Source organism: Urtica dioica, chromosome 12 (genome assembly GCF_054948205.1).
Source record: "Urtica dioica subsp. dioica isolate 48M chromosome 12, U.dioica_male_clone48M_v1_H2, whole genome shotgun sequence".
Lineage (NCBI taxonomy): Eukaryota > Viridiplantae > Streptophyta > Magnoliopsida > Rosales > Urticaceae > Urtica > Urtica dioica.
The window spans coordinates 8,487,336-8,514,988 of record NC_142767.1 but is presented as its reverse complement, the minus strand read 5'-3'; the positions used below and the strand labels follow the sequence as shown (position 1 = coordinate 8,514,988).

The 27,653-nt window shown below is 38.9% G+C and overlaps 3 protein-coding genes and 1 pseudogene across 3 annotated transcripts in view; 1 reads left to right on the top strand and 3 right to left on the bottom strand.

The window, feature by feature from the left end:
* Window positions 1-27,653, bottom strand: part of LOC149378918 (Nucleic acid-binding, OB-fold-like protein) — a 99,700-nt gene that overhangs the window by 8,877 nt on the left and 63,170 nt on the right. The window lies entirely within an intron of this gene.
* LOC149378924 (secreted RxLR effector protein 161 pseudogene) lies at window positions 4,179-4,871 on the bottom strand (annotated as a pseudogene).
* Window positions 15,469-18,967, top strand: PRMT7 (protein arginine methyltransferase 7). The gene is made up of 11 exons (XM_089602264.1): window positions 15,469-15,763; window positions 15,844-16,330; window positions 16,393-16,511; window positions 16,596-16,675; window positions 16,762-17,249; window positions 17,326-17,399; window positions 17,482-17,575; window positions 17,655-17,804; window positions 17,870-17,944; window positions 18,024-18,120; window positions 18,201-18,967. The coding sequence occupies exons 1-11, from the start codon at window positions 15,501-15,503 to the stop codon at window positions 18,338-18,340; spliced, it is 2,067 nt and encodes a 688-aa protein (XP_089458390.1). The 5' UTR covers window positions 15,469-15,500; the 3' UTR covers window positions 18,341-18,967.
* On the bottom strand, window positions 20,496-26,215 carry LOC149378922 (Zn-dependent exopeptidases superfamily protein). Its single transcript, XM_089603734.1, has 11 exons — window positions 25,991-26,215; window positions 25,812-25,896; window positions 25,356-25,491; window positions 24,863-25,135; window positions 24,103-24,247; window positions 23,555-23,794; window positions 23,096-23,228; window positions 22,426-22,607; window positions 21,611-21,723; window positions 21,189-21,298; window positions 20,496-20,924 (listed from the first exon to the last, which is right to left on the bottom strand). Exons 1-10 carry the CDS (start codon window positions 26,165-26,167, stop codon window positions 21,190-21,192), a joined length of 1,593 nt encoding a protein of 530 aa, XP_089459860.1. The 5' UTR covers window positions 26,168-26,215; the 3' UTR covers window positions 20,496-20,924; window position 21,189.

Below are 27,653 nucleotides of genomic sequence, written 5' to 3'. Positions count from 1 at the left end.
TACATAATAATAACCGACAATATTTTCTACACTCCCCCTCAAGTTGGTGCGTGTATATCGTACATGCCCAACTTGTCTATCATCCTCTCAAACACTTGTCGAAACAACCCATTCGTTAAGATATCTGCAGTTTGTTCCTTCGTTATAACGAAAGGAATACAAATAATTCCAGCTTCAAGGTTTTCTTTGATGAAGTGCCGATCGACCTCAATATGTTTAGTCCTGTCATGTTGAACAGGATTATGTGCGATGCTTATCGCTGCTTTGTTGTCGCAGAATAGTTTCATAGGCAGATTTATCTCTAACTTCAATTCTCCGAGAACCCTTTTAATCCACAACAACTCGCACACACCATTGGCCATTGATCGATATTCAGCCTCTGCACTACTTCTAGCCACCACATTCTGTTTTTTACTTCTCCAAGTGACAAGATTACCCCACACATAGGTGCAATACCTGGAAGTAGACCTGCGATCCACGTCCGAGCCAGCATAGTCGGAGTCAGTGAAGGCTTCCACTGTTCTGCAACCTCATTTCTTGAATAATAAACCTTTTCCGGGGCAGCTCTTCAGATAGCGCAGAATTCTGTAGGTGGCTTCAAGATGCTCTTCGAACAGATAGTGCAAAAATTGGCTCACCATGCTCACTACAAATGCGATATCAGGTCTAGTATGTGACAAATAGATAAGTCTACCTACAAGACGTTGATATTGAGCTTTGTCGACCGGGACCCCTTCTTTTATCTTTCCTAGCTTCAAATTAGGATCAATAGGAGCGTCTGCGGGTTTGCAAGCGCTCATTCCGGTGTCCGTGAGAAGATCAAGAATGTACTTTCGTTGTGACACAGATATTCCTAGTCTTGATCTCGCAATCTCCATTCCTAGGAAGTATCTCATCTTGCCCAAGTCTTTCACCTCAAATTCCTTCCCCAATTTCTTCTTCAACACCTCTATCTCCCTTTGATCATCCCCGGTGAGAATAATATCGTCTACATAGACGATGAGAATTGCAATCTTTCCTTCCTTCAAGTGTTTTGTAAAGAGGGTATGATCAGATTGAGCCTAGTTATAGCCTTCTCGTTTTACAAATTGAGTAAACCTTTCGAACCAGGCTCGCTCGCGGAGACTGTTTGAGTCCATACAACGCCTTCTCCAACTTGCATATCTTCGAGCCAAATCTGCCTTCAAAACCCGGAGGTGGACTCATGTACACTTCCTCGTCCAGCTTTCCATTGAGAAAAGCGTTCTTCACATCGAATTGGTTGAGCGACCACTTGCAGTTTGCAGCCACTGATAACAGGATCCAGATAGTGTTCAGTTTTGCTACCGGGGAAAAAGTCTCCATGTAGTCGATGCCGTGTGTCTGTGTGTAGCCCTTCGCGACTAACCTTGCCTTGTATCGCTCAAGACTCCCATCTGAATTGAATTTTGGCGTGAAAACCCATATGCAGCCGACTTTAGGTTTTCCACGGGGCAATTCTTCAATTCTCCTAGTCTGATTCCTCTCAAGTGCTCTCATCTCTTCCATAACTGCTGCCTTCCATTCAGGTTTAGATAGAGCATCCTGGATATTGGTTGGAATAGTGATAGAGGAGACATTTGTGGTAAAATTTGAGAAGGAGAGTGATAAACGGTCATTAGTGACATAGGCAGATATGGGATATTTAGCACAAGATTTTTTTTCTTTTCTAAGAGCTATAGGTAATTCAAAATCATTGAAAACAGTACCTTGTTCATCATGGCTTGCCGGAGGAACGTTGACTTCCTCTATTTCTTGGTTCTGAATCTTTCTCTTATAAAATTTGTCAAAAGGACTTAGTATTTTCCGAGTGTTTCCTTCCCTAGGTAATCTTGAAGGTGTATTAATCTCAACACTTAGATCAGGTTGTTCTAGAAATTCTAATTTTTCACAGGTTTCCTTTCCTTTATGACCTTTTTCTTGTTCGAATTCTATCCTAGAGTTAGATATAGAGACATCATCGGACTCCAGATTATTTGACACAGGTTTCGGCTCATTTTTTTCGGCTCATTTTCATGTACAGGCTGATTTTCATGTTCAGACTGCTCATTTTCATGTAAAAACTCTAGACAATTAGAATTTCTATTTCTATTCTCCCCCTTAACATGATCATCAAAAAAAGATTCATTTTCAAAAAATATTGTATCCATTGTGATAAACATTTTTTTTGTTTGGGGATTATAACATTTATATCCTTTTTGAGTTCATGAAACACCTAAGAAAATGCATTTTTTACCTTTAGGGTCTAATTTGCTTGCTGATCTATCCGGGTTCTTTATGAAAACAATGCAACCAAATTTTTTTAAAGGAATTGATTGAATGGACCGAGAGTTTGGAAAGCTTTGCTGAAAAACATTGATAAGAGGTTTTAAAATTTAGTACTCTTGAAGGCATACGATTTATTAAATATGTGGCATGAAGAAGTGTATCTCCCCAAAGATATTTAGGAAGTTTGGCTGAAAACATAAGTGCTCGTGTTACTTCCAAAAGATGCCTATTTTTTCTTTCCACTATGCCATTTTGAGAAGGTGTGTCAACACATGAACTTTGATGAATTACCCCTTGTTCGGCAAAAAAACTTGTTTAAAGTGTGTGAAAAATACTCTCGGCCGCTGTCACTTCTAACCATTTTAATTTTCACATTATATTGAATTTGTACCATGTTAAAAAAAATTTAAAAATGGTTTCAACTTCACTTTTTTCTTTCAACAAAAAAACCCAACTAACCCGTGTATGGTCATCTATTATTGTCATGAACCATCTTTTTCCAGTTAATGTAGATACTCTAAACGCCCCCCAGATATCACTATGTATTAGTGTAAATGGAGAGGTAGGAGTATATCTGTCGGGGATGATTCCTCCATATAACCATATTAATGCGGAAAAGTAATTAATTACGCTAATCCTGAGCTAATTAATTCAATGATTATATGACAAGATCTAGATTTACGTTAATTAAAAAATTATACGAGAGCATATATGTCAAGCAACCGAAATAAGAGTAAACGAGTACTTACATTGATTTTCGGTTTACGAACTGAAAGCTTTCACAATCCGTCTTCGTCTTGAACGTACAAGCCTCCACACGATCAAATAAGGGACTCTACTTCAAGGACTCGATGTGATGACACCTTAGTCTTCCGAAACATTATTATACGAAAGTTCTTATCCGCCTTTATCAGAGCCGAATCAGGGACTATGGACCTAGTAATAGAAGCTTAACAAATCCGATGAAAAAGACGAAACAGTCCTTTCTCTTTTTCCATCGATTCGTTTAATCTTGATCAAATACTCCACCTTGTAAGCCAAGACTGAACTCTCCTTTATACTAGAATTATATTTACTCATCGTGACGAGTGTCCACTGATATAGTCAGTTCGTGATCAAGATCCTCCAGGTTCAACCCGTGTCAAGAGAAGTCAATTTTTCCGTTATACTTCTCTTGATACATATCATCCCTAAGCATTGTTGATTCCCCAGCGAAAGATTCTTTCGAACGTTACTTACTTCGAAAGTGCGCGCAATCTATCGGTTCTGGAATCAACCCTTAGGTGAGAGAACATTAACCTTCTTTCCGGAAGGCTGGATTCCGTATCTGTGAATCATTTCCCACTCGAATATGCTCTGAGAAAACTCCCAAGACATAAGCTGTGATTAGCATGAATAGCCTTTTAGCGAATGAGTCAAAGAGCTCAGAAACATAACCCAGTGTCCATGATCACTTCAGGATTTAGATCAAGTCTTACTGTGACCATCATAGTGGCCTCGGTTAGTGTGTCGTAATGGTCCTTAAACGACACATCTACACGAAGACCTGCCCGGGTCGTATACTTACCAAAAGTGTAGAATGCTCCCACATAGTGATCAGCCTTCACCCATGTGTTCCACATATATGACTTTAGATATATAGTTTTCCAAGCGTATATCAGTCATCAACCATGTTTTAGCACACCGCCCGAACTCAGGTGCCCAGCACGTGACCCAGTTAGATACAGAGGCTATGGAATAATGAATGTTTAATAAATCTCATTAAATAAGAAATAACGTTTTCAATTCAAATAGATAATAAATGTCAAACTTTATTTTATTAATAATTTCAACGAGAATTTACATAAGTATATTCTCGTGGGCAAGAATTCCTAACAATCTTCCACTTTGACCTAGAGAAGATATGGCATGTATCTAAGGCTCATTCCTTCTACGTGTTTCACGAACACATGTTCGGATAGTCCTTTTGTCATTGGATCCGCAATGTTGTCCAACGTCGAGATCTTCATGACTGTCACGTCTCCTCTTCGAACTATTTCTCTTATAAGGTGGTATTTTCGCTCTATATGCTTTCCTCTCTTATGGCTGCGAGGTTCCTTCGAGTTTGCGATGGCTCCAGTGGTATCACAGTGGAGTTGCACAGGCTCGTTCATTTTAGGAACTACCTCCAGTTCGGCTAAGAAATTCTTAAGCCAAACAGCCTCTTTGGCTGCCTCGGAAGCTGCAATATATTCAGCTTCCATAGTAGAGTCTGCGATACTAGATTGCTTAATGCTTCTCCAGACAGTCGCTCCTCCATTGAGAGTGAACACTGATCCAGACGTTGACTTCAACATGTCACGGTCTGCCTGAAAATCAGAGTCAGTGTATCCTTGTATCACCAAGTCATTACTTGTGTATACAAGCATCATGTCTCTAGTTCTCTTAAGATATTTTAGGATATGCTTAACAGCTATCCAATGTTCTTGACCAGGGTTTGACTGATATCTACTAACAACTCCCACTGCATAGCATATGTCGGGTCTAGTACACAACATGGCATACATCAGACTCCCAACTGATGAGGCATATGGAACTCGACTCATATCCTCCACTTCTTGTGTCAGTACTTTCGAGTGCGACAAAGTCGCACCCAATGACATTTGTAAAAAAAAGGGGGAAGTTTGGCCGCGGAAAAATTTAGGTCATTTAGGTGCGACTTAGTCGCACCCAAAAGTATTAACACACTTTTGGGTGCGACAAGTCGCACCCAAATTCAAAAAAATTCGCGAAAATTTTCCAGCGCTTCTTTGATTTTTGGGTCCGACTATTCGCACATGAAAGTCTTTTTGGTGCGACTTTTAGGTGCGAAAATCGCACCCAAAAGTCATCCGCACCGGAAAACTGTATTTGTAGTAGTGACTTTCATGAACGAATTGGCAATAACTCCCCATGGGCATTTTTCATCGAGAAGAGAGAAAGTACCTTATCTATATAAGTACCTTGAGACAGAGCTAGTAGTTTGTTCTTCCTATCACGAATGATTTGGATTCCTAGAACAAAAGTAGCATTCCCCAAATCCTTCATTTGGAATTGCTTTGCCAGCCACTCCTTTATGTCAGACATTACTTTAATATCGCTTCCTATAAGGAGGATATCGTCTACATAAAGGACTAAGAAAACAACTACTTTCTTCGTGTACTTGTAAACACAAGGCTCAGAAAGGTTTTTTTCGAAACCATAGGTCTTGATCACCTCATCAAACCTTTGGTTCCAGGATCTAGACGCTTGCTTGAGTCCATAAATGGACTTCAATAATTTGCAAACCTTGTGCTCTTGACCCTTTTATGAATCCGTCTGGCTGAGCCATATAGATTTCTTCTTCCAGATAGCCATTCAAGAATGCCGTCTTTACGTCCATTTCCCAAATCTCATAATCATAATGAGCGGCAATGGCCATAAGAATTCTGATGGATTTAAACATGGCTACAGGAGATAAGGTTTCGACTTGTCCATCAGCTCTTTTCTTCCTCTTATAGATCTACTTGCACCCAATCGGTCTAATTTGTTCGGGTGCATCTACAAGAGTCCAGACTGAGTTCGAGTGCAAATACTCTATCTCTAGATTCATGGCTTCTAGCCATTTTTCCTTGTCCAAGTCGACCATGGCGTCATTAAACGACACGGGGTCGTCGTCGTTCGCATCCAAGACAACGACGTTTGCTTCAAAACCAAGATATCGGTCGGGCTCTCTAGAGACCCTCCCACTACGATGAGGCAGTGTAGCACTTGGACCAACGTTTGTGTTTTCTTCTTCATCTCCCACTCTCACAACAATTTTAGGTGGAGATGGATTCCCTTGGACGTTAGTCTTCGGGGTTGGTCTAACAGTTTCCTCGAGTATAATTTTACTTCGAGGTTTATGACTTTTAACATAATCATCTTCAAGAAAAGTAGCATGAGTTGAAACGAATGTTTTCCTATCAATAGGATCATAAAATATACCTCCTTTTGTCCCTTCTGGATAACCAACAAAGAAACAAACATTTGTTCTTGGTTCCAGCTTGCTCGATTTCTTTTTCAAGACATGAGCGGGACAACCCCAAATACGGAAGTGACGCAATCCTTCAGGTGCTCCATTCCATAGTACTTTGGGTGTTTCGGATACAGATTTTGAAGGAACTTGATTTAAGATATACATGACAGTCTTTAATGTATAACCCCAGAAAGATGTTGAAAGTGAAGAGTAGCTAATCATGGATCTTACCATGTCTAATAAAGTTCTATTTCTCCTTTCAGCAACCCCATTTTGTTGAGGGTTACCAAGAGCCGATAATTGCGACTCAATCCCATGCTCAAACAAGTAATCGGTGAACTCAGTGTCTAAGAACTCGCCTCCCCGATCCGATCGAAATGTCTTAATAGCCTTACATAATTGGTTTTCAACACAAGCACGAAATTCTTTGAACTTACTAAAAGTTTCAGATTTTCGTTGCATTAGGTAAATGAAACCATATCTAGAATAGTCGTCAGTAAATGTGACGAAGTATTCATAACCGTCTCTCGCAGCTTCACTCATTGGTCCACAGACGTCATACTGAACAAGTTGCAGAGGTTCGGTGGCTCTTAATCCTTTTCCAGCAAAAGATCGCTGGGTCATTTTTCCTTCAATACATGATTCACAAACAGGCAGAGTTCCCACTTGAAGGTGTTTCAATGGCCCAAGCCTTGAAAGCCTCTCTAGCCTCTTTATATTTATATGACCAAGTCTTTGCCATAAATAGGTTTGTTCATCACTAGACAGTTTAATTTTCTTATTAGATGTGGGTTTAGCTACTTTAAACATTTCAGCATTAAATGAACATTTATTTTCAGAGTTAATACATATAAACCATTATATAATAAGGCATCACATATTAATCTTCCATCTAAAGAAACTCATAGTTTTCTCATTCACAGATAAAGAAAGTTTTTGTTTAAGTAATTCAGAAACTGAAATTAGGTTTCTACAGAACCCAGGAATAAAATAAACTGAATCTAATATCAAATATTTATTTCCAAATCGGAGTCGAACTATTCCTAAAGCATTAGCCGTGACGGACTCTCCGTTTCCCACTCCAAGCTGTAGTTGGTCTCCCCTCAGTTCATCCCACGAGTCAAACACCTGTAAGGTTGTACAAACATGATTAGTTGTCCCCGAATCAATTATCCAGGACGAGAGAGAATCTCCGGCATATAATGCTTCTAATACATGTAAGTGAGTGAACAGTACATTACCTTCACACGACTCAGGGCTGATGTCATCATCATCAGGAATCACTATAAGTGATGGCCTTTCCATTACGAGAACAATCTCTAATGGTAAATCTTCTGGTGAAGGTGGACGAGGCTGTGGTGCCAAACTCGGTTGCACCTGATGGTAAGCATACTCTATCAAACCATCACGCCAAGAAAGAAGTTTGCTTTGAAACTTCGTCATTTTATAATCCGGGCCAAAACCACGAAAGTAAATGACAAAGTCGGCGTATTCCTCGGCGAGTGAATTCAGAATGATTTCAACCCCAGTTGCCTCATCAATCTTTGTGCCCCAAAAGGCGGCTAGATTCATCCAATCCATCATATTTCTCATATAGAGAACTACACATTCACCAGACTTCATTTTGTTATCCATAATATACTTCAAGAGATCATAATTCGAAGTCATGCTGAAATTAATAAAATACAAGTACATAAATTACTATTGAAAAGAAAAACATTCATCATATAAATTTAGGAAATAAAAAAAACATAATGCATAAGCACGGGGGAAAATACTAAAGATTTAAAAGACCCAGTTTTTTATATTCCAAGGTCATTCGACTAATAGTCACAGTCCGTTTCACTCTGGTGACGTAACGGAGTGCACCTAGTGAAAATGAGAACCATCTCAGATTAGTGAACAATCACAGTACATGTACTTTCATAAATATGCTCACTAACTACCATTTTAATAGGAATCGTTGGCCACATGAGCAACCACCGGTTGGTTCATGCATGAGTCGACCCAAAATTTCAGTGAAAGAAATCTAGCCCATACGCACTAGCGTAACTAGTACACGCAGAGATCAACCCTCCCACCTATCGTCAGAGACACAACCTTGGTATTGGAATAAGAAAAGCCCTTCCGAATGGAACTGACCACCATGTTTAGAAAACCGCCGGTCACGGGGGATCTTTCATCCTCACGGTGTTGTGTCAATGTTGGAGGCCTAAGACTCAATATACTTTTAGTATTTTAATTTCCTAGCATTAACTTTAATCTAGGTGATACACTCGTGTTTACTAAATCATATTAAAAGCACGAGTGATTCTAAGCTACCCTTAAAAACAATAAGTTTCGATATAGCTTAGTGATTAGGAAAATTGTGACATTCTAGTCTTGATTATCCTAATAGTATTCCTTCACGGAAAAGCTCCCAGTAGAGAAGGTGAGACACTAGGTCTTCTTAAGTACCTCTCAGCTTAGCCTCTTATCGGCTTGGTGACAAAGCTCTCCGATCCGACTCATTCATTAAATAACTATCCTAATCCAATTAGACAATTTTAATGAATGAAAGCCCATGACAACCATAAACATACGATACAAGATCTAAGTTATAGCATACAAGCATGGCAAAGCAATTAAATAAACAAGCATAGCAAGCATGGTTTGATTTGTGTTGATCGCATCCTAATTGACTCTTATAAAGTAAATCAAGATGAGCCCAATCATATTGGCTCATGGATTCAATTGGGCTCATTCTTATGTCCCTTAGAAAAATAAATCAATATCAAATTATTTAATTTTTCTAATTTTTATCGAAAAAATTAATTAAGTAAGGGTCAATTCCAATGTCCCATTTAAAATAAATCGATATCATAATAATTTATTTTGTAATGTTTTAAATAAAAATCATTAGGGCTCAGCCTATACAATTAATTAAATAAAACATTTAAAAAACTTATTTTTTTTAATGAGTGGGCCCGTGGGCCCACTAGGGTTTCCGGGCTGAGGCCCGAAGGAATCCTCTAATCTTGACCTAGGTCAATATTAGACTTGAGGCTGCACCGGACCGCCGCCGCCACGAGGGCGCGGCCCTGCAAGAAGAGGATGGCCGAAACTTGTCACAAAATTTTGTGACAAGTTTTCTTGTGGTGTAGTCGTTGAGGCTTTCTTCGTCCGTCATGCTTCTTCATTGTCTGTCCGTCTCATCTCTCGCCGATCATCGTGATCATGAACGTCGCTCGTCGGATTACAACAATAATAATAATAATAAAAGATTTACAAAAAAACCTATACCCTTTGAATTTCGGGTGTACAAAAATCTAGAAAAGCGAGAATCAAAAATTCTACGATCAACCAAAAATCACAATACACATAATCATATATTGAATTGCATGAACTTCATATCAAAATATAAATTCATTCAAACCATATTAAATTTAATCACATGAACGAATCAATTAATTAAGTAAATCGACTAGCTCTGATACCACTTGTCGGGGATGATTCTCCCATATAACCATATTAATGCCGAAAAGTAATTAATTACGCTAATCATGAGCTAATTAATTCAATGATTATATGACAAGATCTAGATTTACGTTAATTAAAAAATTATACAAGAGCATATATGTCAAGCAACCGAAATAAGAGTAAACGAGTACTTACATTGATTTTCGATTCACGAACTGAAAGCTTTCACAATCCGTTTTCGTCTTGAACGTACAAGCCTCCACACGATCAAATAAAGGGACTCTACTTCAATGACTCGATGTGATGACACCTTAGTCTTCCGAAACGTAATCTCCGAGACGAATAAGAAAGATGAGTGAGCACAGTCTTTATCTCACTAGATCACGAAACTAGGTGTTTCGAGATCTCTCTCTTATTTTACTAAGAATGGAAACGAATTTTCGAGGGGAGGGAGAGGCAGATGCACGGCCAAGGAGAGGCTAGGATGCACGAAATTTTTACCAAATAATTGCTTATTTTTGCCTTCTCATGAACCTCTATTTATAGTAGTAAAAGGAGATAGTCATGGAATCTTCCAGAATATTTTATTTCCTTTTATTGTGTTCACACTAGTTGATTAAATCTAGGCCATTGGATTTCAACAAGTGAATCCTACTTTTTCTCTCGCCCATCAGATCAATATCTATGGGATATTATTCTCTATTTAAATAGAGAATACATTATTTAGTGAGAGAATAAAGGGGAATATATTATTTTCCTTTAAATATATTCTCATATATTCTCCTAAATACTTTCCTTTAAATAAGGAGAAAATATAGGACAATATCTTATACTATTCTCTCTCCTTTATTTAAACAACTAAAGAGAAAATATTGGTAAATACCAATATTGAAAAAAGTCGAATTTTAGGCACACGGCCAAGGGGGATTTGCGCAACTCATATGCCGAAATTCCCAAATCCGATTTTCATATTTTGTGCAAGGCCCAATTGTTTAAAACCCAATTAATCATTTATTTACTTGGTCCAACAATAAACAAATAATTAATAATTATTTATTTACTTGATCAAACAATAAATAAACAATTCTACCATAAATATTTATTTAATTATGCGAATACCCGTTTTCCAGAATTAATGCTGTCAATCACAATTACAGCAAGTGAGATTAATAATGAAACATTATTATACGAAAGTTCTTATCCGCCTTTATCAGAGCCGAATCGGGGACTATGGACCTAGTAATAGAAGCTTAACAAATCCGATGAAAAAGACGAAATAGTCCTTTCTCTTTTTCCATCGATTCGTTTAATCTTGGTCAAATACCCCACCTTGTAAGCCAAGACTGAACTCTCCTTTATACTAGAATTATATTTACTCATCGTGACGAGTGTCCACTGATATAGTCAGTTCGTGATCAAGATCCTCCAGGTTCAACTCGTGTCAAGAGAAGTCAATTTTTCCGTTATACTTCTCTTGATACATATCAGCCCTAAGCATTGTTGATTTCCCAGCGAAAGATTCTTTCGAACGTTACTTACTTCGAAAGTGCGCGCAATCTATCGGTTCTGGAATCAACCCTTAGGTGAGAGAACATTAACCTTCTTTCAGGAAGGCTGGATTCCGTATCTGTAAATCATTTCCCACTCGAATTATGCTCTGAGAAAACTCCCAAGACATAAGCTGTGATTAGCATGAATAGCCTTTTAGCGAATGAGTCAAAGAGCTCAGTAACATAACCCAGTGTCCATGATCACTTCAGGATTTAGATCAAGTCTCACTGTGACCATCATAGTGGCCTCGGTTAGTGTGTCGTAACGGTCCTTAAACGACACATCTACACCAAGACCTGTCCGGGTCGTACACTTACCACAAGTGTAGAATGCTCCCACATAGTGATCAGCCTTCACCCATGTGTTCCACATATATGACTTTAGATATAGTTTTCCAGGCGTATATCAGTCATCGACCATGTTTTAGCACACCGCCCGAACTCAGGTGCCCAGCACGTGACTCAGTTAGATACGGAGGCTATGGAATAATGAATGTTTAATAAATCTCATTAAATAAGAAATAACACTTTCAATTCAAATAGATAATAAATGTCAAACTTTATTTTATTAATAATTTCAACGAGAATTTACATAAGTATCTTCTCGTGGGCAAGAATTCCTAACAATATCTTCGTGTAGAATAATGACTTTTATGGTGTTTTGCCAAAGCACATATATCACAATAGAAAGAAGAAGGATCTTTATTAATGAAAAGAGATGGGTACAATCTTTTTAAATAGAAAAAACTAGGATGACCTAGTCTAAAATGCATTTTATACACTTCATTATCATTCGGAAGGGAAATAATATGAAAACAAGAAGGTTTTTGACCTATTTTATTCGAGTCCGATCCTTCTAAGAAATAGGGGCCATCACGTTACTTAGCATTGTCAATCCTCCTCCCCGTAACCAGTTCCTGAAAAAGACACATCGAAGACTGAAATTCAACACTACAATTTAGGTCTTTAGTGATTTTACTGACAGAAACAAGGTTAAAAGATAAATTTGGGACATGAAGGACTTGAGACAAGGGTAAGGAATCTGATAATTTTATTTTCCCTACTCCAGCGATTGCTGAAAAATTTCCATCAGCAAACTTAGCCTTTCTATTTCCAGCACAAGGTTTATAGGAACAAAAAACACTCGAATTTCCCGTCATATGATCAGAAGCACCAGAGTCTATGATCCATGTGTTATTTGTTTTAGAACTTAAAAGAGAAGTAGGAATATTTTTACCATCTTGTGCAAAGGAACACGTAGGGACATTTTGGCTAGGTGTTTGTGTGGTTTTAAGAATTTTTAGGAGGTGCTCTATCTGATCCTTGGTGAATGGCAGTTGTGCGGAATCGACTTGCTACTCTTGAGGGGTTTCCGATGTAGAGGCTTGAAGAGCTCGCTCTGCCTTTGTCTTGTACCCCGGTGGCTTTCCATGGATCTTCTAGCAGGTCTCTCGAGTGTGCCACAGTTTCTTGCAGTGGTCGCACCATGGCTTCTTTTTCTCCTCGTTCCCTCTCACAAATTACAAGGCTGACGTCTCTTGAACTGAATCGGCCGGTGCATGTTCTTCACAGTCACCACGGCGCATGATCTTTCTTCGATTCTCTTCAATTCTGACCTTTGAGAAGACTTCTCGGATTGATGGCAGCGAACGTCTACCGAGGATTCTTCCTTTGACTTCATCGAGGCCACGATTCACACCTGCTAAAAACATATAAACACGGTCATTCTCCTCGCGTTTCTTCTGTCGAGCGCAATCAGTTGCACTCTCCTACACATCGTCGTGGTACTGATCCAGCTCTTGCCAGTGTGCCACCATCTCGTTGTAGTAGGTTGTCACGTCTCGGCCTCCCTGTCTGGATTGCCACAGCTTGGTCTTCACTTCGAAGATCTGCGATGCATTCTCATGATCAGAGTACGTCTCTCTGACTGAGTCCCAGACTTCTTTTGCCGTCGGGGCTTGACGATTGATGCTTCCATCGAATTGAGCAGCCACGCTATGACCAGTGAGTTCTCGGATCTCCAGGTATTGAAGCCATCATCTCCTTCTTTTGGTCCTTTGATTTTTCCTGTCAAATAGCCAAGTTTTTCTCTCCCATCGATTGCAAGTTTCACAGATTGGGCCCATTCCATATAATTTCGTCCAGTTAATCTATGCCCAGTGATGAGCATAGACGAATAGACAGAAGAATTGGATGAGTCGATTTGCGAGATAGATGAGAGAGATTTTGTGTTTGTTTGGCTAGTCGAATTCTCCATAGATTATAGGCTCTGAGACCATGTAAGTTTTAGGAAGAACTTCGATAAATCTTATTCATCCAGAATCGGGAATAAATATGCGTACAAAAGGGGATTTACAAAGTAACAGACTGCTAATTATTAGCTGAATAATAGAACTACCTATTACCCGATAAGATCTATTCTAATTAAGTAATTATCCTAAACTAATAACAATAAAACTAAAATACACGTATTTACAGAATAATAACCGACAATATAATATAGTGTGCATTTTCTAACAGTTTAGAGATGTGAGTTGTTGATGAAGCTTTAACATTGTCGTTGTCGTTTTTCTTATTATTGTTGTGAAGTGTTAATGTCTTGGTTAACTCTCCGATATAAATACTCATATCATCGTCATTGTCAAATCTCATTCTCTCTCTCTCTCAATCTCTAAGTTCAACCAGTGGCGGAGCTAAGATTTGTAATTAGGGAAGGCAATTTGATTAAACAAATTATTCTAAATTTTATAAAGGGCGTGTAAGAAAAACCAATGTTCTAAATGCCGTGGAAATTCGGCGACGGTGCCGCTGGCGGAGCAAAAACGGCTGGCGAAGACTAATATTGTCATTTCTCTATAAAATGTCGTTCGATTTTCATGGAAACGGCATGTCGATAGGCTCAAAATGACCGATATTTTTTGTTTAGTTTAAAGTACAAAATTAGAATTTTGTCGTGGATTTTCGTAGAAAGTCGAAGGAAACGGTGGGATCTGAAGATTTTCGGGGACTCCATTGCCATCGACGGAGCCGACGAGGTCGAGCACACCCTCTTCACGTCCCTGTCTTTGTTGAGATCAAAGCCTCCTAAAGGAATTTGAAGCTTGGCGGTACTTTCACCAACTCGTCTCAACTATGAAATTCTGTCACCACCATGACGTCGTTCATCAAGACTTGAAGCCCTAAAATCTGCTCCAAGATTTCGCCAGAAACCTAAAAGTCTCCGATTTTAGATTCTTTGCGATGTCGGAGCGCAAAAGAGATATGGCGGAGCGAAGGCAGACGCGACGTCGTGCGGGGTTATCCTCAATATCCTCCTCGTCGGAAAGATTTTGTTTGGCGACGAAATGAACATCGTGTTGTTGGATGATTGGGAGCGACTTTTTCATTTTAGAGACACATGGATCGATGGTATGATGAAGGGTATTTTTGAAGTTTTTTATTATTATTTTTAAACTACTTTATTTCAATTTTGAAAAGTTGAATTATTTTGCTAAGCTCAAACTTAAAAAGGGAAAATAACACATTTATACCCTGTGTTTTAGTGAAATATCGAGTTTAACCCTCAGTTTTCAAAAATGTCGAGTTCATACCCTCTGTTTTACTAAAATGACGAAATTATACCTTCTGTTTTACTAAAATGACGAAATTATACCCTGAAATAGACAACAGTGTCACGAATATTCTTTTTATTGACTTTTCATTGACGTTGACTATAATTTTTATATATAAACACCAATTATCTTTAGTCATTCGCGCCATATATGTAAGTTTTTTAAAAACTAAAAAAATAAACAACATTCTCTTAATCGTGAAGAACACAGAAATAGGCAAATGGGTAAACATCGATAGTTGATAGTCATCAAAATCGCATATTCGAACAGAGAATCAAAGATTTAGAATTACAATTCGAATACGGAATGAAGTCATCTCTTAGAAGGTATGAGTTTTATTATTTAATTTCAATTTAAGGTTATTTTTATTCAAAATTGAGAATTTGGAAGTTAGGGTACTGATTTAGATTTTATTCGTTTTTCTTATATACGAGTTAATATCAATGAAATGGAGATTTATACGAGTTAATGTGTTATTTTCCCACTTAATAGCTAAATAGCCGCTTCGGAAAAAAGAAAAAACAAAATGTTAAATAGAAATGGGCGGCGAAGAGAGGAAATATAGATTTGAATCTTCTGATGCTGAGGTTTCTAATCCCCTCAACAAAGCTTTTTGGTGGAAGAAGAAGCATGAGCATGTTTCAGCTCCGAGTGGACTCGCTGACCGGCCTCTCAGAGTGGGTCGTCGTCCACGACGACGGAGCTGAAGCCTCGACCACCGTTTCACTCGCCGCGACCTCCTATCTGGACATGCTCAACGACTCTCCCAGAAACCGAGCTTTTCACAACGCCATTACAAACGCCCTAACCGCCACGCCCTCTTCCCATGTTCTCGATATTGGGTATGCGAAAGTTTACTCCTTTATTCATTAATTCAATTCTTCATTTCATGGGCGTGCGTGTGTGTGTGTGTGTATTGCAGTGGTGGGACTGGTTTGTTGGCGATGATGGCAGCAAAGGCAATGGGGCGATCGGGGAGCGTGAGTTGCTGCGAGTCCTATCTTCCGATGTTCAAGCTGCTAAGGAGAGTCTTGCGTGCCAATGGCTTTCAAAGCCGAGTCGCCTTGTTCAACAAGCGGTCCGACGAGCTCGTGGTGGGATCGGACCTGGCTTCGCGAGCCGACGTGGTGGTGAGCGAGATTCTCGACTCCGAGCTGCTCGGCGAAGGTCTCATTCCCACGCTGCAACACGCTCACGACTCGCTGCTCGTCCCAAACCCTCTCAGCGTTCCTCACCGAGCCACCACGTACGCTCAGCTTGTGGAGAGCTCGTTCTTGTCGGGCCTTTGCGATCTCCGTGCCAATGAACTTGGCGCCTCCGACGGCATTTTTCTTGACAACGACGTTATGGGGGTTGAATCAAAGCAATATGCTTTTCAATGCGATGCCATAGAAAAAGAAATTAAACTTGTGAGTCTTCTAATCGTTTACCTATTTGATGCGATGCGGTGCTCCATTAACTATCTGTCCAGCTTTCAGAACCCTTCCGAGTTTTTGAATTTGATTTCGGGAAACGGCCAGAGAGTCGCAGGGAAGCTCGGATTTCCGTGAAAGCAATCGATGACGGTCGAGTCCATGCTCTGATTTCATGGTAAAAAAAATCCCCGTCTTTTTTTCACTTGTGTCTCGTGAGAGATGAGACACATATAAATAATGGCTTTGGCGATCTGCGCAGGTGGGAACTTCAGTTGGACCGCGAAGGAACCATGTTTTACTCCACTGCACCGAAATGGATCGATTCGCCAACCCACAAGAGTGAACCACTTTGTTTTTTTTGGTTTCGCGTTGAATTAGTAGTTGATCATGGACGAGAGTGACGAACGATTTGGTTGGTTCATCAGGAGGCGATAAAGAGTGGTGCGATCATTGGAAGCAGTGCATATGGTTCGTTCCGAGCCCGGCGGCGGTGGTATCAAAGGACGAAGACGTGAACGTGCACGCTGTTCACGATGAAATCAGCGTCTCCTATGATATCGAGTCCCGATCACAAACTAAGGAAGACTTTCTGATTGCTTTATCGCCGGAAAAAGCCGGCGTGTACGGCGATGGTGAGTGGCGGAGTCTCATGTTGAAGGCCGTTCGTGGTCTTTTGGATGGGAAAAAGCACGACCCTTTGTGCGTCATTGCGGACGACAGTGTTTTCTTGACGATCGCCGTCGCACGTCTCTCAACGACGTCGAATATTGCGTCGCATTTTCCGGGTCTCCGCGGCAAGGGCTTCCGATATTTGCAAGCTGTTTCTGACGCCAACGGGCTGTCCATGGAGCGCGTACGAGTTCTCGAGAGCAACAACATGCTGTCGAGCTTGAACGCTCTGTATCCCAAAAAGGTACTCGTGTCTCTGCTCGCTGGTCATTTCCCAAACTTCCGATTCTCATATAGGTGGTTTCGGTTTCCATTATCAGATCGACCTGCTGATTGCAGAACCTTTTTATTATGGGACCGAGGGAAAACTGCCATGGCAGAACCTGAGATTCTGGTAACTCAATTTCGGTCATGATTATTTTGTGCGTTGGAAATGCAATTATATATATATAATAGATTTGTTGGGGTGTATATAGGAGAGATCGAACAACGCTGAGCTCTGCACTTTCTGAAGACGCCGCTGTAATGCCTTGCAAAGGGATATTGAAGGGTTGTGCCATGTCACTCCCTGTGAGTCTTCAATGTCCTTTCTTTCTTTCTTTGTGACCGGAATAGAAGATGACGGGCTTATTTTTATGTGCCTCACTAGGATCTGTGGAAGAGTCGGCGCTGCTTGGACCGCTTAGAAGGTTTTGACCATTCGGCCGTGAACGAAACTTTGGGGGCGTGTGGTAATTTACCGTCACCGCAACAGGGTCCTTGTCTCCCTTATTTCGTTTGGCAGTGCGGAGAATACAAGGTGGCTCTACTTCCTCTTTTCTTTTTCTCTAAAACATGAACATGTACTGATAATGAAATATTCAGAAACTCAGCGAAGAATTCACGATCATGGAATTTGATTTCTTGAAACCGATGAGCGTGTGTCATGGAACGAGCCAGGTGTGTATTGTGCAATTTGATTTTCACGATCTCTCTTTTGTTTTGTTAATTAATTATAGTCCTGAAACGTCATTGGCAGATTGAATTTGTGGAGGCCGGGGTGTGCCACGGGTTTGTGCTGTGGATTGACTGGGTCTTGGATCCAAAGAACTCCGTGGTTTTAACAACCGGTCCAGGTAACACCGACTCTCAGATCTCTATTCTATTATCTTATAACCTGTCACTACACATTTTGATAATATGTGACTCTGGTTAGATAAGAGATATTGGAAGCAAGGTGTGAAGCTTTTGGGTGATCCCGTGCAAGTTGGGATCACGGCTCGTGCGCTTCTTGGCGCTGCCTTTGATCCATCAAAAGGCGGTGACCTTGTCATAACACATGAGTTTTCAAAGTGACCTGTATTTCTTTCATTTTGGGTTTTGGTTAAGAGACAGAATACACAAGCTAGTTTAAACAGATGATCATTAAATTTAGCTTCAGTTTTTCATGGTAGCATAACTTACACAGCTACGTGATTCAAAGTTAAACCTTAACCAACAATGTGTCGGAAAAAGAAATTTCTTCGAAAAAGTTCTCTACAAGGACCGTGGTAGACAATGCTCTCAATGTACCAGCGCTTCTCAGCATTCGAACGTTTCTTCTTAAGAGCTGTTAACACTCCATGATTCTCATTTGAACCAAAAGCTGGGATTCCTGTACAAGGAATTATTATTTCTTCTGCCATGCAAAGCGATACCTTTTGAGAGAACACAGTTTCAAAGTCGTAACGCCTTTGTTTTGTGGTGTTATGATTAGATCAAGTATTTGTAAATTTTGAGCCGTCTTAGCCATTTTTTTTTTTGAAACACAGCCATTTGTTTTTTAATTGTGGGTCAATTCTGAAGTGCAAGTTAGACCTTTGTTGGCTCCCACATGGTCTGGCTTTAATTCGGGATTGTTCTGAAAGTGCTTTAGGATATCTTCGTTGTCAAGGAAAATAATAGTGCAATTGGGTTTCTGATTTTGAGGGACTAGTTGTGCGGATAAGGTATTGTTCATAAATTGTTGGGGTTTAATCCATGGGTGCTCTTGTTCAAAGATGTGAGTTTGATGGTGCTTTAGTGTCTTGTTGATTTGGCGTTTAGGTAACATAATTGAATTAAAGTTGTGTCCCCCCTTTTTGCTATGTTGATAACTTTTGAATGAGAGAGGATCTCAAAATTGAACATCCCCAAAACTGGATTTTTCATATGATTTAAGTCTAACAGAATCTTCAGCGGCTTCTGCCAAAGCGTTAATCACATATGACATACCATTGGAGGCTATGGTAACAGACTTGATTCTTCGGGGATGTTCGACCTCTGACGAGTCGTTGTTTGGCATTGAAACAACTGACCGAAGACGCTTCAGCCGAGCCATTGGTGGTTGGTTGGTCGGGGTTGTTCGGCCACTGGCAGTGCTTTGTTTTGTGATGACACGCTTGATTCCACAAACAAGCTGGCAAATCAGGATATTCAAATCGGCCCAACTATCGAACATCCCTGAAGATAGAAGAAATCTGTGAGCGTATAAATATACCTTGAATAGAAGAAAGAGGGGAGGAAAAATTATATTCAGTAGCTTTTGTTTAGCTGTGGAGTTTGGTATTGTACTTTTATCGCATGAATCTCACACCAAGTTCATCAGGATATCATGAGTTTAATCATTGTTTTGTTGTAGTGCAAATGCCTTATAGTTAATGCATTCTTTGTAGTGCAAACGCATGCTTATCATGTTTCAGTTTTAGGCTCGAATTATATATGATGTTATATTCGCTAATGATACCGTGTAATGAACTAAAACAGCATGTTTATTTTTCTTCAAACCAATATTCTGTATTAGGCTAAAAAGAAGCAGCCTCGTAATCATGCAAGAAATCCGTTGAGCACGTCTCTCCAAGCTTATAAGCATGCCAATCCGTTAATGAGGTAATCAATTCAAGCATATTAGAGAAGCAACGGCAAAGAGAAGTCTGTTCTTAAAGTGTACTCGCAATACGGATAATGATGCCAAGCATGAATCTGACACACACACACACACACACACGAGTGTTGTGCCTCTTTTCTTACCCTAATCCCTCGTTAAAATCCCTCTTTCGTTTCACTTTTCTTGCTTCCTTTTTGTTCCCTGATCCAACACTTTCATGTGCTCTCAAACTAGCCACTCCTACGTGCGATTCCTTTCACCACTTTTACGTGCACTACAAAACAAACCCACTTTTGTTTTCATCTTTCTTGTTTAGAATGCTAATGATGAGAACACCCCTTCTTTTGCTGCTTCTTGAAACGGTTAAAGCATACAAAGCTTATTATGCATGAAAAAAGCAGACAAGAAGGCTTTTTATTGTGTAATTGTTTTGGGGAACTAGTCTTTTTCTTCTTTTTATTCTCATACCCTATATAATATTGAACCTCATAACTAAGTTAAAATCAAATAATCAATAACCATTCATTTTGCCTCTTTCAAAGTTCATCATAAGGTTTGTTTTCCTCATCAGCTCATTTTTTTTTCCACTATGAGTAGCCCTGCAAATATAAACTTGCATCTTTTCTTTTTCCACTATTATGTTGAGAAATGTATTTATTTCTATTCCAAAAATGAATAAAAATTTCAGGCGCAACACAAGCTAGCTGCCATGGAGAAGCTGAACTCGGAGTTATATTTGCAGAACTGTTATATAATCCAACAGAACGAGAAGTTACGAAGGAAAGCTCAAAGGCTCAACAAAGAGAATCAAGCTTTGCTTGCGGAGCTGAAGCGGAAACTCTCTAGAGAAAACTCTAATCAGAGCCCTAATAATACTGAAAATGATTCCGCCTTCACTTCCTCCCCGAGTTCGGTCATTTCGGGCAAACCTTGATCGTACAACAAACTGCAATTTTTACCTCATCGGAAGTGGATACCGTGAGTGACACCGAGAATTTGTTGCTTTCTCTCTGCCTCAACTGTAATTTTGTTTACCTACACAGATGGGAATTTTTTTTAAATGGAATTAGAAATAGTGATTCTAAAGGTAATGATATGTTGTGATAAACAAAAACGTTGATCTATGGATACATTAATAAATGCTCTTCTCTTGTTTGTAATGAACTCGCACAAACTCCCAAAAGTAGATCTTACACATCTCTCCTAATGATGAGCTCTGAATTGTTACACAATGTCGATGTTGAAAAGAACCAACTAAAGACAATGAGCGAAATAAATCTGGAAGAGGTATAGGGAAACCTTATGAGTCTATGATCAGCTTCTTGTCAATACTTGAGAAAGTTCTGTAGAACGCCTTAAAATGCTGATAAGCAATATCGATATCTTCCTTTCCACATATCTCTCTTACGCTGCAATGAATAATTAGAAAATGATTTAAACTATTGTGTAAAATCCAAGTTTGAAATAAATAAACACTATAATACATCCAAAAACTTTGTAGGAAATACATTCTAGAATCTAAAATGGATGGGTAGCAAATAACCAAACTACGAACTCGGCTGAAGTAAATTATTGAAAACTCAAATCACCAAATTATATTGTTTGAATATAAATCTAAAATGGATGGTAGAGAATACATTCATAAATTCGAGGGTATGGAGCCAAACAGATCATTTTTGCAAATTCTTCATCGGCTACAATGTATGGAAGTACTTTGATACCTGTGCATGGAAAGTTGAGGAATACCGCAATCCACAGTACGGATCCCAACTCCTGAAGCAAGAATTGGACCTATGGTTGATCCACATCCCATGTCATTTCTGACCACAAATTCCTGGACAGCTAAAAAGCATAAGAAGTTTGAACGCGTGATCTTTTAATTGGGATTTTTAATAGCTAGTTATAATCCACGACTGTCTATGTGTCAGTTGTAAAGATCACGCCTCATCCAAAAGGCTTAAGCTGAGTTTAGAAGTAAGTAAGAAATAAAATTACCTAGCATTTAACTGTAAATAACATAATAATAAGTAGTCCTTAATGTAACCAGATTCATATTGTTTGCTTGAGTGGTCCAACAGAGAGGAGATTGATTATTTTAAGAATAAATAATACCCATGTCAGTTGTCAGCTAATTCTTTAGTTGGGTAGAAGCTTGAAGCTTAAGTTTCAGGTATAAAAAGTCTGGGACAAGAATATCATAGGAAACAAATATGCAATTTCTTTAGTTGATAGGACAGCAAAAAAGATCCATTTCTGTCATTGAAGTTTTGATGTGAAAGACAAACATTTAGGAGCTTAACAAATATTGCGTTAAGTTAGTGAACTAGAACATTGTTAAAGGATACTCTCTTAACCAAGTACGTGACAAAATAAAGTGGATGGTAAGAGCAACAATAGATTTATAGGACAATATAAAATATATAACGGGCACTTTTAAACACATAATTTTACAGGGACAGTTGCTTGATTCCTATAAAGCTAAGGCAGGTTGAATAAGCTAAAAAAAAAACATGGCTACAAAATGAAACTCATGTACCTGGGTTGGAATATTATGTATTTTTGCGACTTCTTTGAAGAGAAAAGCTGTGACTCCACTTGTAGCATACCGTTGATTAGCATTATGCTTAATAACAAGCCCCTTATGCATCAGTGGCCGGTGGTGTTCTTCGTGCTTATCCATAAAATTTGGGTGAACTCCATGAGCCATGTCAGCAGAAACTATGTCAAAATATCCAAATGTTAGAAACTCCGTTCGATGAATTAAACTCATGGCTCTCAATCGAGTGTGCAAGAGAGACGTCCAAATTCCGTATAGGTTCATGTGAGAGAATTTATCCGTTTGGATCTAACCATAGAGCCATTAGCATTCCATTTATTTAATTGAAACCCCTCCAACTTTTGTTCAGTTCCAGACACATTAAACTCAAGCCTTTAAATTCTCTTAATTATTAAGGCTTTCTTCTTTTTAGGAAAGCCACAAATATTCAAGTCCTAACAATCTCATCAATTGTACAACTTCATAGCAGTATTAGGTCACACAGTTCTACCCTGGCATATCTATTCTTAAAAACAACTGAACATGTCCTGTCACTGTTCATAAGAAACAGCACTGATACCACGAGATCCTATGTAGTATTGCAAGTATCTACACTATTAGGAAAAAAAAAAACAGAAACAGTGTCATAGTTCCCAGCATAAAACAGTACCGAGGAATGATTGCCGAATTGCTCGCTCAAAAGCACCTTCACCAGCATTATTGTCCGATAGACAACTGCTTATGCGTCTTATGGCCTGAAACATGGTTGGAGCACCAGCGCCCTGAATTGAAGCTGAACCAACCTATATGATAAGCACAAAAATGATTTATGTGAACATATGGAGAAAAACAAATTCAAGTAGAGAAGCAAAAATTCCTAGGAAAGTACGATTCAATACAACAAATGGGTACACTGGAAAATGAAAAAAAATTCCAAGAAACAAGAGTTAACAAGCTAGCAGAATCTTAAAAGAATCATTGACCAGAAAAAAGTAGTTTAAGAATTATGAACAAACATGTCTTGTTAGCAACAACTTCCAGATCAAGTATCTCTACTTTGAACAAAGGCAATACGATTTAATGCTGAGAAGAAAACACTAGTCAATTAGAGTGGATATGAAGCAATTACCTCCTCATTATCAAATAAAGCAACCATGCGGATAGCATGTTCGCTTGACAAATCATTATCGGATTCACAAGAGTCAATAAGAGCTCGTAATGCACAGAAACTTGAAGCGAGATTATCAAGTCTTCCTGAAAAGATAAATTCATCGTTTCCACCTCCAAGGCAGCTGGGTTGTGTATCACAAATATTCAATTCAATATCCACAATATCATCAATGTTACAACTTAGTTCCTCCGACAGCACCTGAAGCAAGAAAGTTGATGAAGTCATCAATATTTCATCATAACCTTCCAACATCAAGAAGAAGATCAGAGTTCGGTGGCAGTGATCAATAAAGTTATTGCATATGTGTGTGTGTGTGTGTGTGTGTGTGTATATATATATATATATATATATATATATATATATATATATATAAAAAGATCATCTTATGTATATCAAAATTTCACCAAAATATTTGTATACATATTGAGGTAGAGAAGGAATGAAGGTGCAGTATTCAAATCAACAGTTATCTAACATTTTTAAGCCCATAAATTATCAAGTCATACCTGAAGGAGTAGAGGATGATGAGCATCTTTAGTAGATATTGCACTTTCATCTTTTGATTCATTAGACGTTTCATCCAATATCGACGCTAGTAATGGTAAAAGATGCGTCTCTACATTTGGTTTAAAACCATCCTGGTTTACTGTTCTGCACAATCAAGCAAAATGAAGATACTAAAATAAAGTTGAGATATTAGTTTTATATATTTTTCTTATTAAACAAAACAAGGCATAAAAAAAAAAAAAACATTGTCACAGTACTAGAACCACTGAGAAAACAGCACACTACCCAGTTTATATGAAGAACTAAAGCATTATAATATTAAATATTTGGATCATCTTGGTACAACTATATTCATGGACAAGAAAACTTATTTGAAATCACATTTCAACCTTGCTTCAGGATTAGAAAACAATTTCAACTAGCGTCTAATTGCAGATACTACATGGAGAAACTTCAGGATGCAAATAGGATCTTTATCAATATAAAATAAACGACTAGTATGCTAGTACTCGAAACAAGAATCAAGAAATGAAGTAAATAAATTCACAAGGTTTGTATATTTCAAGAAAAGAAAAAGGCAGGAATTGAGCACAAATTCACATCACTGAGTAATCATCTATCAAAGTGTTCTACGTGTGTTCTATATTGGCAGAAACATAAATCATATTCTCTTGAAATCTATATCAAAGTGTTCTACTTGTGTTCTATGTTAATTGTTTATGGTTTCGGTAAATAAAATTCATTGAATTTGTGGCAAACCGGTCAAGATGAATGGCAAGTGTCGGTATTCGCAATAAAGGTTTCTTCACTTTCACAAGCTTATGCAAAAAGGAGCCATCGCTGCCTCTTACTATGACTCTTCCAGCCACAGTCAAATCTCTATCAAACCAAGTGTGCCATAAACCACCTCCGTATGTTTGCACGTTGAGCATTAGATAACCAGCCTTGGATGATGCTGATTTCGGCTTCAGCTTCAAGCACGGGCTGTCTGTGTGGGCAGCGATCACGTGAAATCCATTCCCCGTCATGTACCTGAGAAACTATGAGACACCACCTTAAATTGATAATGGAAGATTATTTTACCAACCATATAGAAATAAAGAAACACACTGTAGAAGCCCCAGCGTTAATTCTAAGACGCTACCTACTGGACTGTTAAAAATTAGAATTAACAAGATGCATCTAATTCCTTTTAGAAATTACAATTGAATTTGATGACTTAAGTTTATATGGATAATTTCCTTCAACTCACTTGTCTCCCACAGCAAACGCGACCAAACAGGACATGTTCCGGGTGAAAAAATAGCGTCCCCCGGGTTTTAGGTTCCACTCATCATTCTCGTTTAGTAAACTAAAACCAGCAGCAATTAGTTGTCTCTTTGCTTCAGCTGCAGGAAGACACAGGAAAACTTTTTACATAAAGTGGCAAATTTGAAAGCATATCCAATATGAGTAAGTGAATGCACAATCTCCTGAAAAGTTCAAGCCCCATTCTTTAAAGTTTTGTTTTGTTTTAATTTTTTTTTTTCCAGGATGGAAAAACCATTCTAGATCTGTGAGATTTCATTATTCTGGAGGATGTATGTCAATAAAATAAACAAATAGAAGTTTTTGTTTTCCATTCCTTGGAATAAATCTGATAAGCAAGCAATAAAGAAAAAGCGTTATAGATTCAATTAATTGATCGAACGAAGCAATGTGTCTCTACCAGTGGCATGAAACTGAGTCCACGACTCGTTGAGGTAATCCAGCAAATCTCCGACGATCGATGCGCTCGTTCCAGAACCCGAACTCTATGCAAAACACATAATTTCGCTTCAACACTCATTCATCCATGCGTATGTCGAACCACACATACTCCTAGAATTTAGAAGGTAGAGAGAGAACCTCAGGTACGTGGTCGGAGACGGAGCAGAGCAGAGGAGTGGAAGAGAAACTCTGACGCATCGGAGAGCGACGAAAACTTGTCCTCGCCGGATTTCGCACGGCCCGTCTGAATCTATGCGGAGACAGGCGTTGGTGGAGGAGATGGAATTGGAGTTGAAAACGAGCCGCGGTCGCCATTTTCGTAATCTTGATTTTCTAGCTCTATTTCCACTTCTACTGGGTGAGTAGCGTGAGAAATCCAACTCCATAAATGAACCAAATTATATATCATCACATAAACCATATTAACTATTTACTTAAAATAAAAAAAATGAAGTATTTAATAAATTTCTAAAATTTGGTGACTCACTTACTCAATTAATTAAAATAAATAGAATTAATTACAAATTTAGCCCCTCAACTTTGATACTTGTAACGAGTTGGTCCTCAAACAAAAGAATCTACCGCGTTGCTCCCTCGTCATTGTCACTGATTCACTTTAACCCCTTCTCTCAAACAAAAGAATCTACCGCGTTGCTCCCTCGTCATTGTCACTGATTCAATTTAACCCCTTCTGTTAACATTGGCGTCAATTTAGGCGGTCTTAGACCATGTGGCTTTCACGTGTTGGGCAATGTCGGGTAAATTATGGTTTTGCCCTTCTTTATTTTGTTATGAAATGTACGGGTGAAAAGAAAAGAAAGTAAATTTCCATTGTGAAATGTTGGAGAAAATCCCCAAATCGAAGAGTTAGGGATGAAGAAAGAAGAAGATGACGATATGAAGTTTATTTTTGTGCGTTTTGAGTGTCGAGTAGAAGGTAGATGGAATCTAGTCATACATCGTCTTCGCGAAGAAAATCTTGCACAGAAGTCAACAACATCGGTGAATCGACAAGCGTGCGGCGACGAGCTCCGGGGTGATTCTGCAGGCTTAATGGGGTCGAACGAACGTCATGGACGACGGATAATCCGGGTCGAAGATTTTATGGATGCCCTCAGTATAAGGTGCGTGTTTGTTTTCAATTTACAAGTTTTCAATTTTGTAAATAGGGTTTTAACAGTATTTAGATTTACCATAATAAAGCGATGCCAGGATGTGGATTTCATGAGTGGCTTGACCCCCAATGTGCCCAAGATCAACGATAATAATTCTCGGACGGTTGAAGAGGATTAACGTATTTGAGAGGACGATGTCGGAGTCAGTAGCCGAAGAATTACACGACCATCAACCCACTGCAGTAAATGAATCAAAAGATCTCAGACAAATTAAGTTGATGATATGGCTTGTATTATTTATTGTTGTTGTACCGTTGTTCAAGTAATTGATGTTGCTGGTTTTGTAATTTGAGACTTGGTATGACGTTGTAGGTAATTACTGCGTGCGAGTATCTAGTCTATGTTTTGGTGTTTTGATTTAGGGCTAAAACCAACAAACTGTGTATGTTTGGTGTTTTTACTGGTGTATGTTTGGTGTTGTTGTATGAAAATGACATGAGTTGATCAAATATCATGGAAAGACCTGATTGAAGTGTTACAGATTTGCACATTGTGGTTGAATATAACAATCTTGGCGGAGGCTCTGGCAAGGCTCGCCGTGGTGGAGAGGAACAATTTGTCGGAGTTCAAAGCCAAGAATTTGAAGAACTTCATGAGTCGGAGATTCGATAAGGTAAAAAGAAGAA

Excerpts from the sequence above, each read along its gene's own strand:
- PRMT7 (XM_089602264.1), top strand. The coding sequence starts at position 15,501 with ATGCTGAGGTTTCTAATCCCCTCAACAAAGCTTTTTGGTGGAAGAAGA. Across the intron at positions 16,512-16,595 it reads GTCCATGCTCTGATTTCATG|GTGGGAACTTCAGTTGGACC; the intron begins GTAAAAAAAATC and ends CGATCTGCGCAG. Across the intron at positions 17,805-17,869 it reads GGCAGTGCGGAGAATACAAG|AAACTCAGCGAAGAATTCAC; the intron begins GTGGCTCTACTT and ends TGAAATATTCAG.
- LOC149378922 (XM_089603734.1), bottom strand. The coding sequence starts at position 26,167 with ATGGCGACCGCGGCTCGTTTTCAACTCCAATTCCATCTCCTCCACCAA. Across the intron at positions 25,136-25,355 it reads GCGTTTGCTGTGGGAGACAA|GTACATGACGGGGAATGGAT; the intron begins GTGAGTTGAAGG and ends ATAGTTTCTCAG. Across the intron at positions 22,608-23,095 it reads AATTCGGCAATCATTCCTCG|TTTCTGCTGACATGGCTCAT; the intron begins GTACTGTTTTAT and ends ATTTTGACATAG.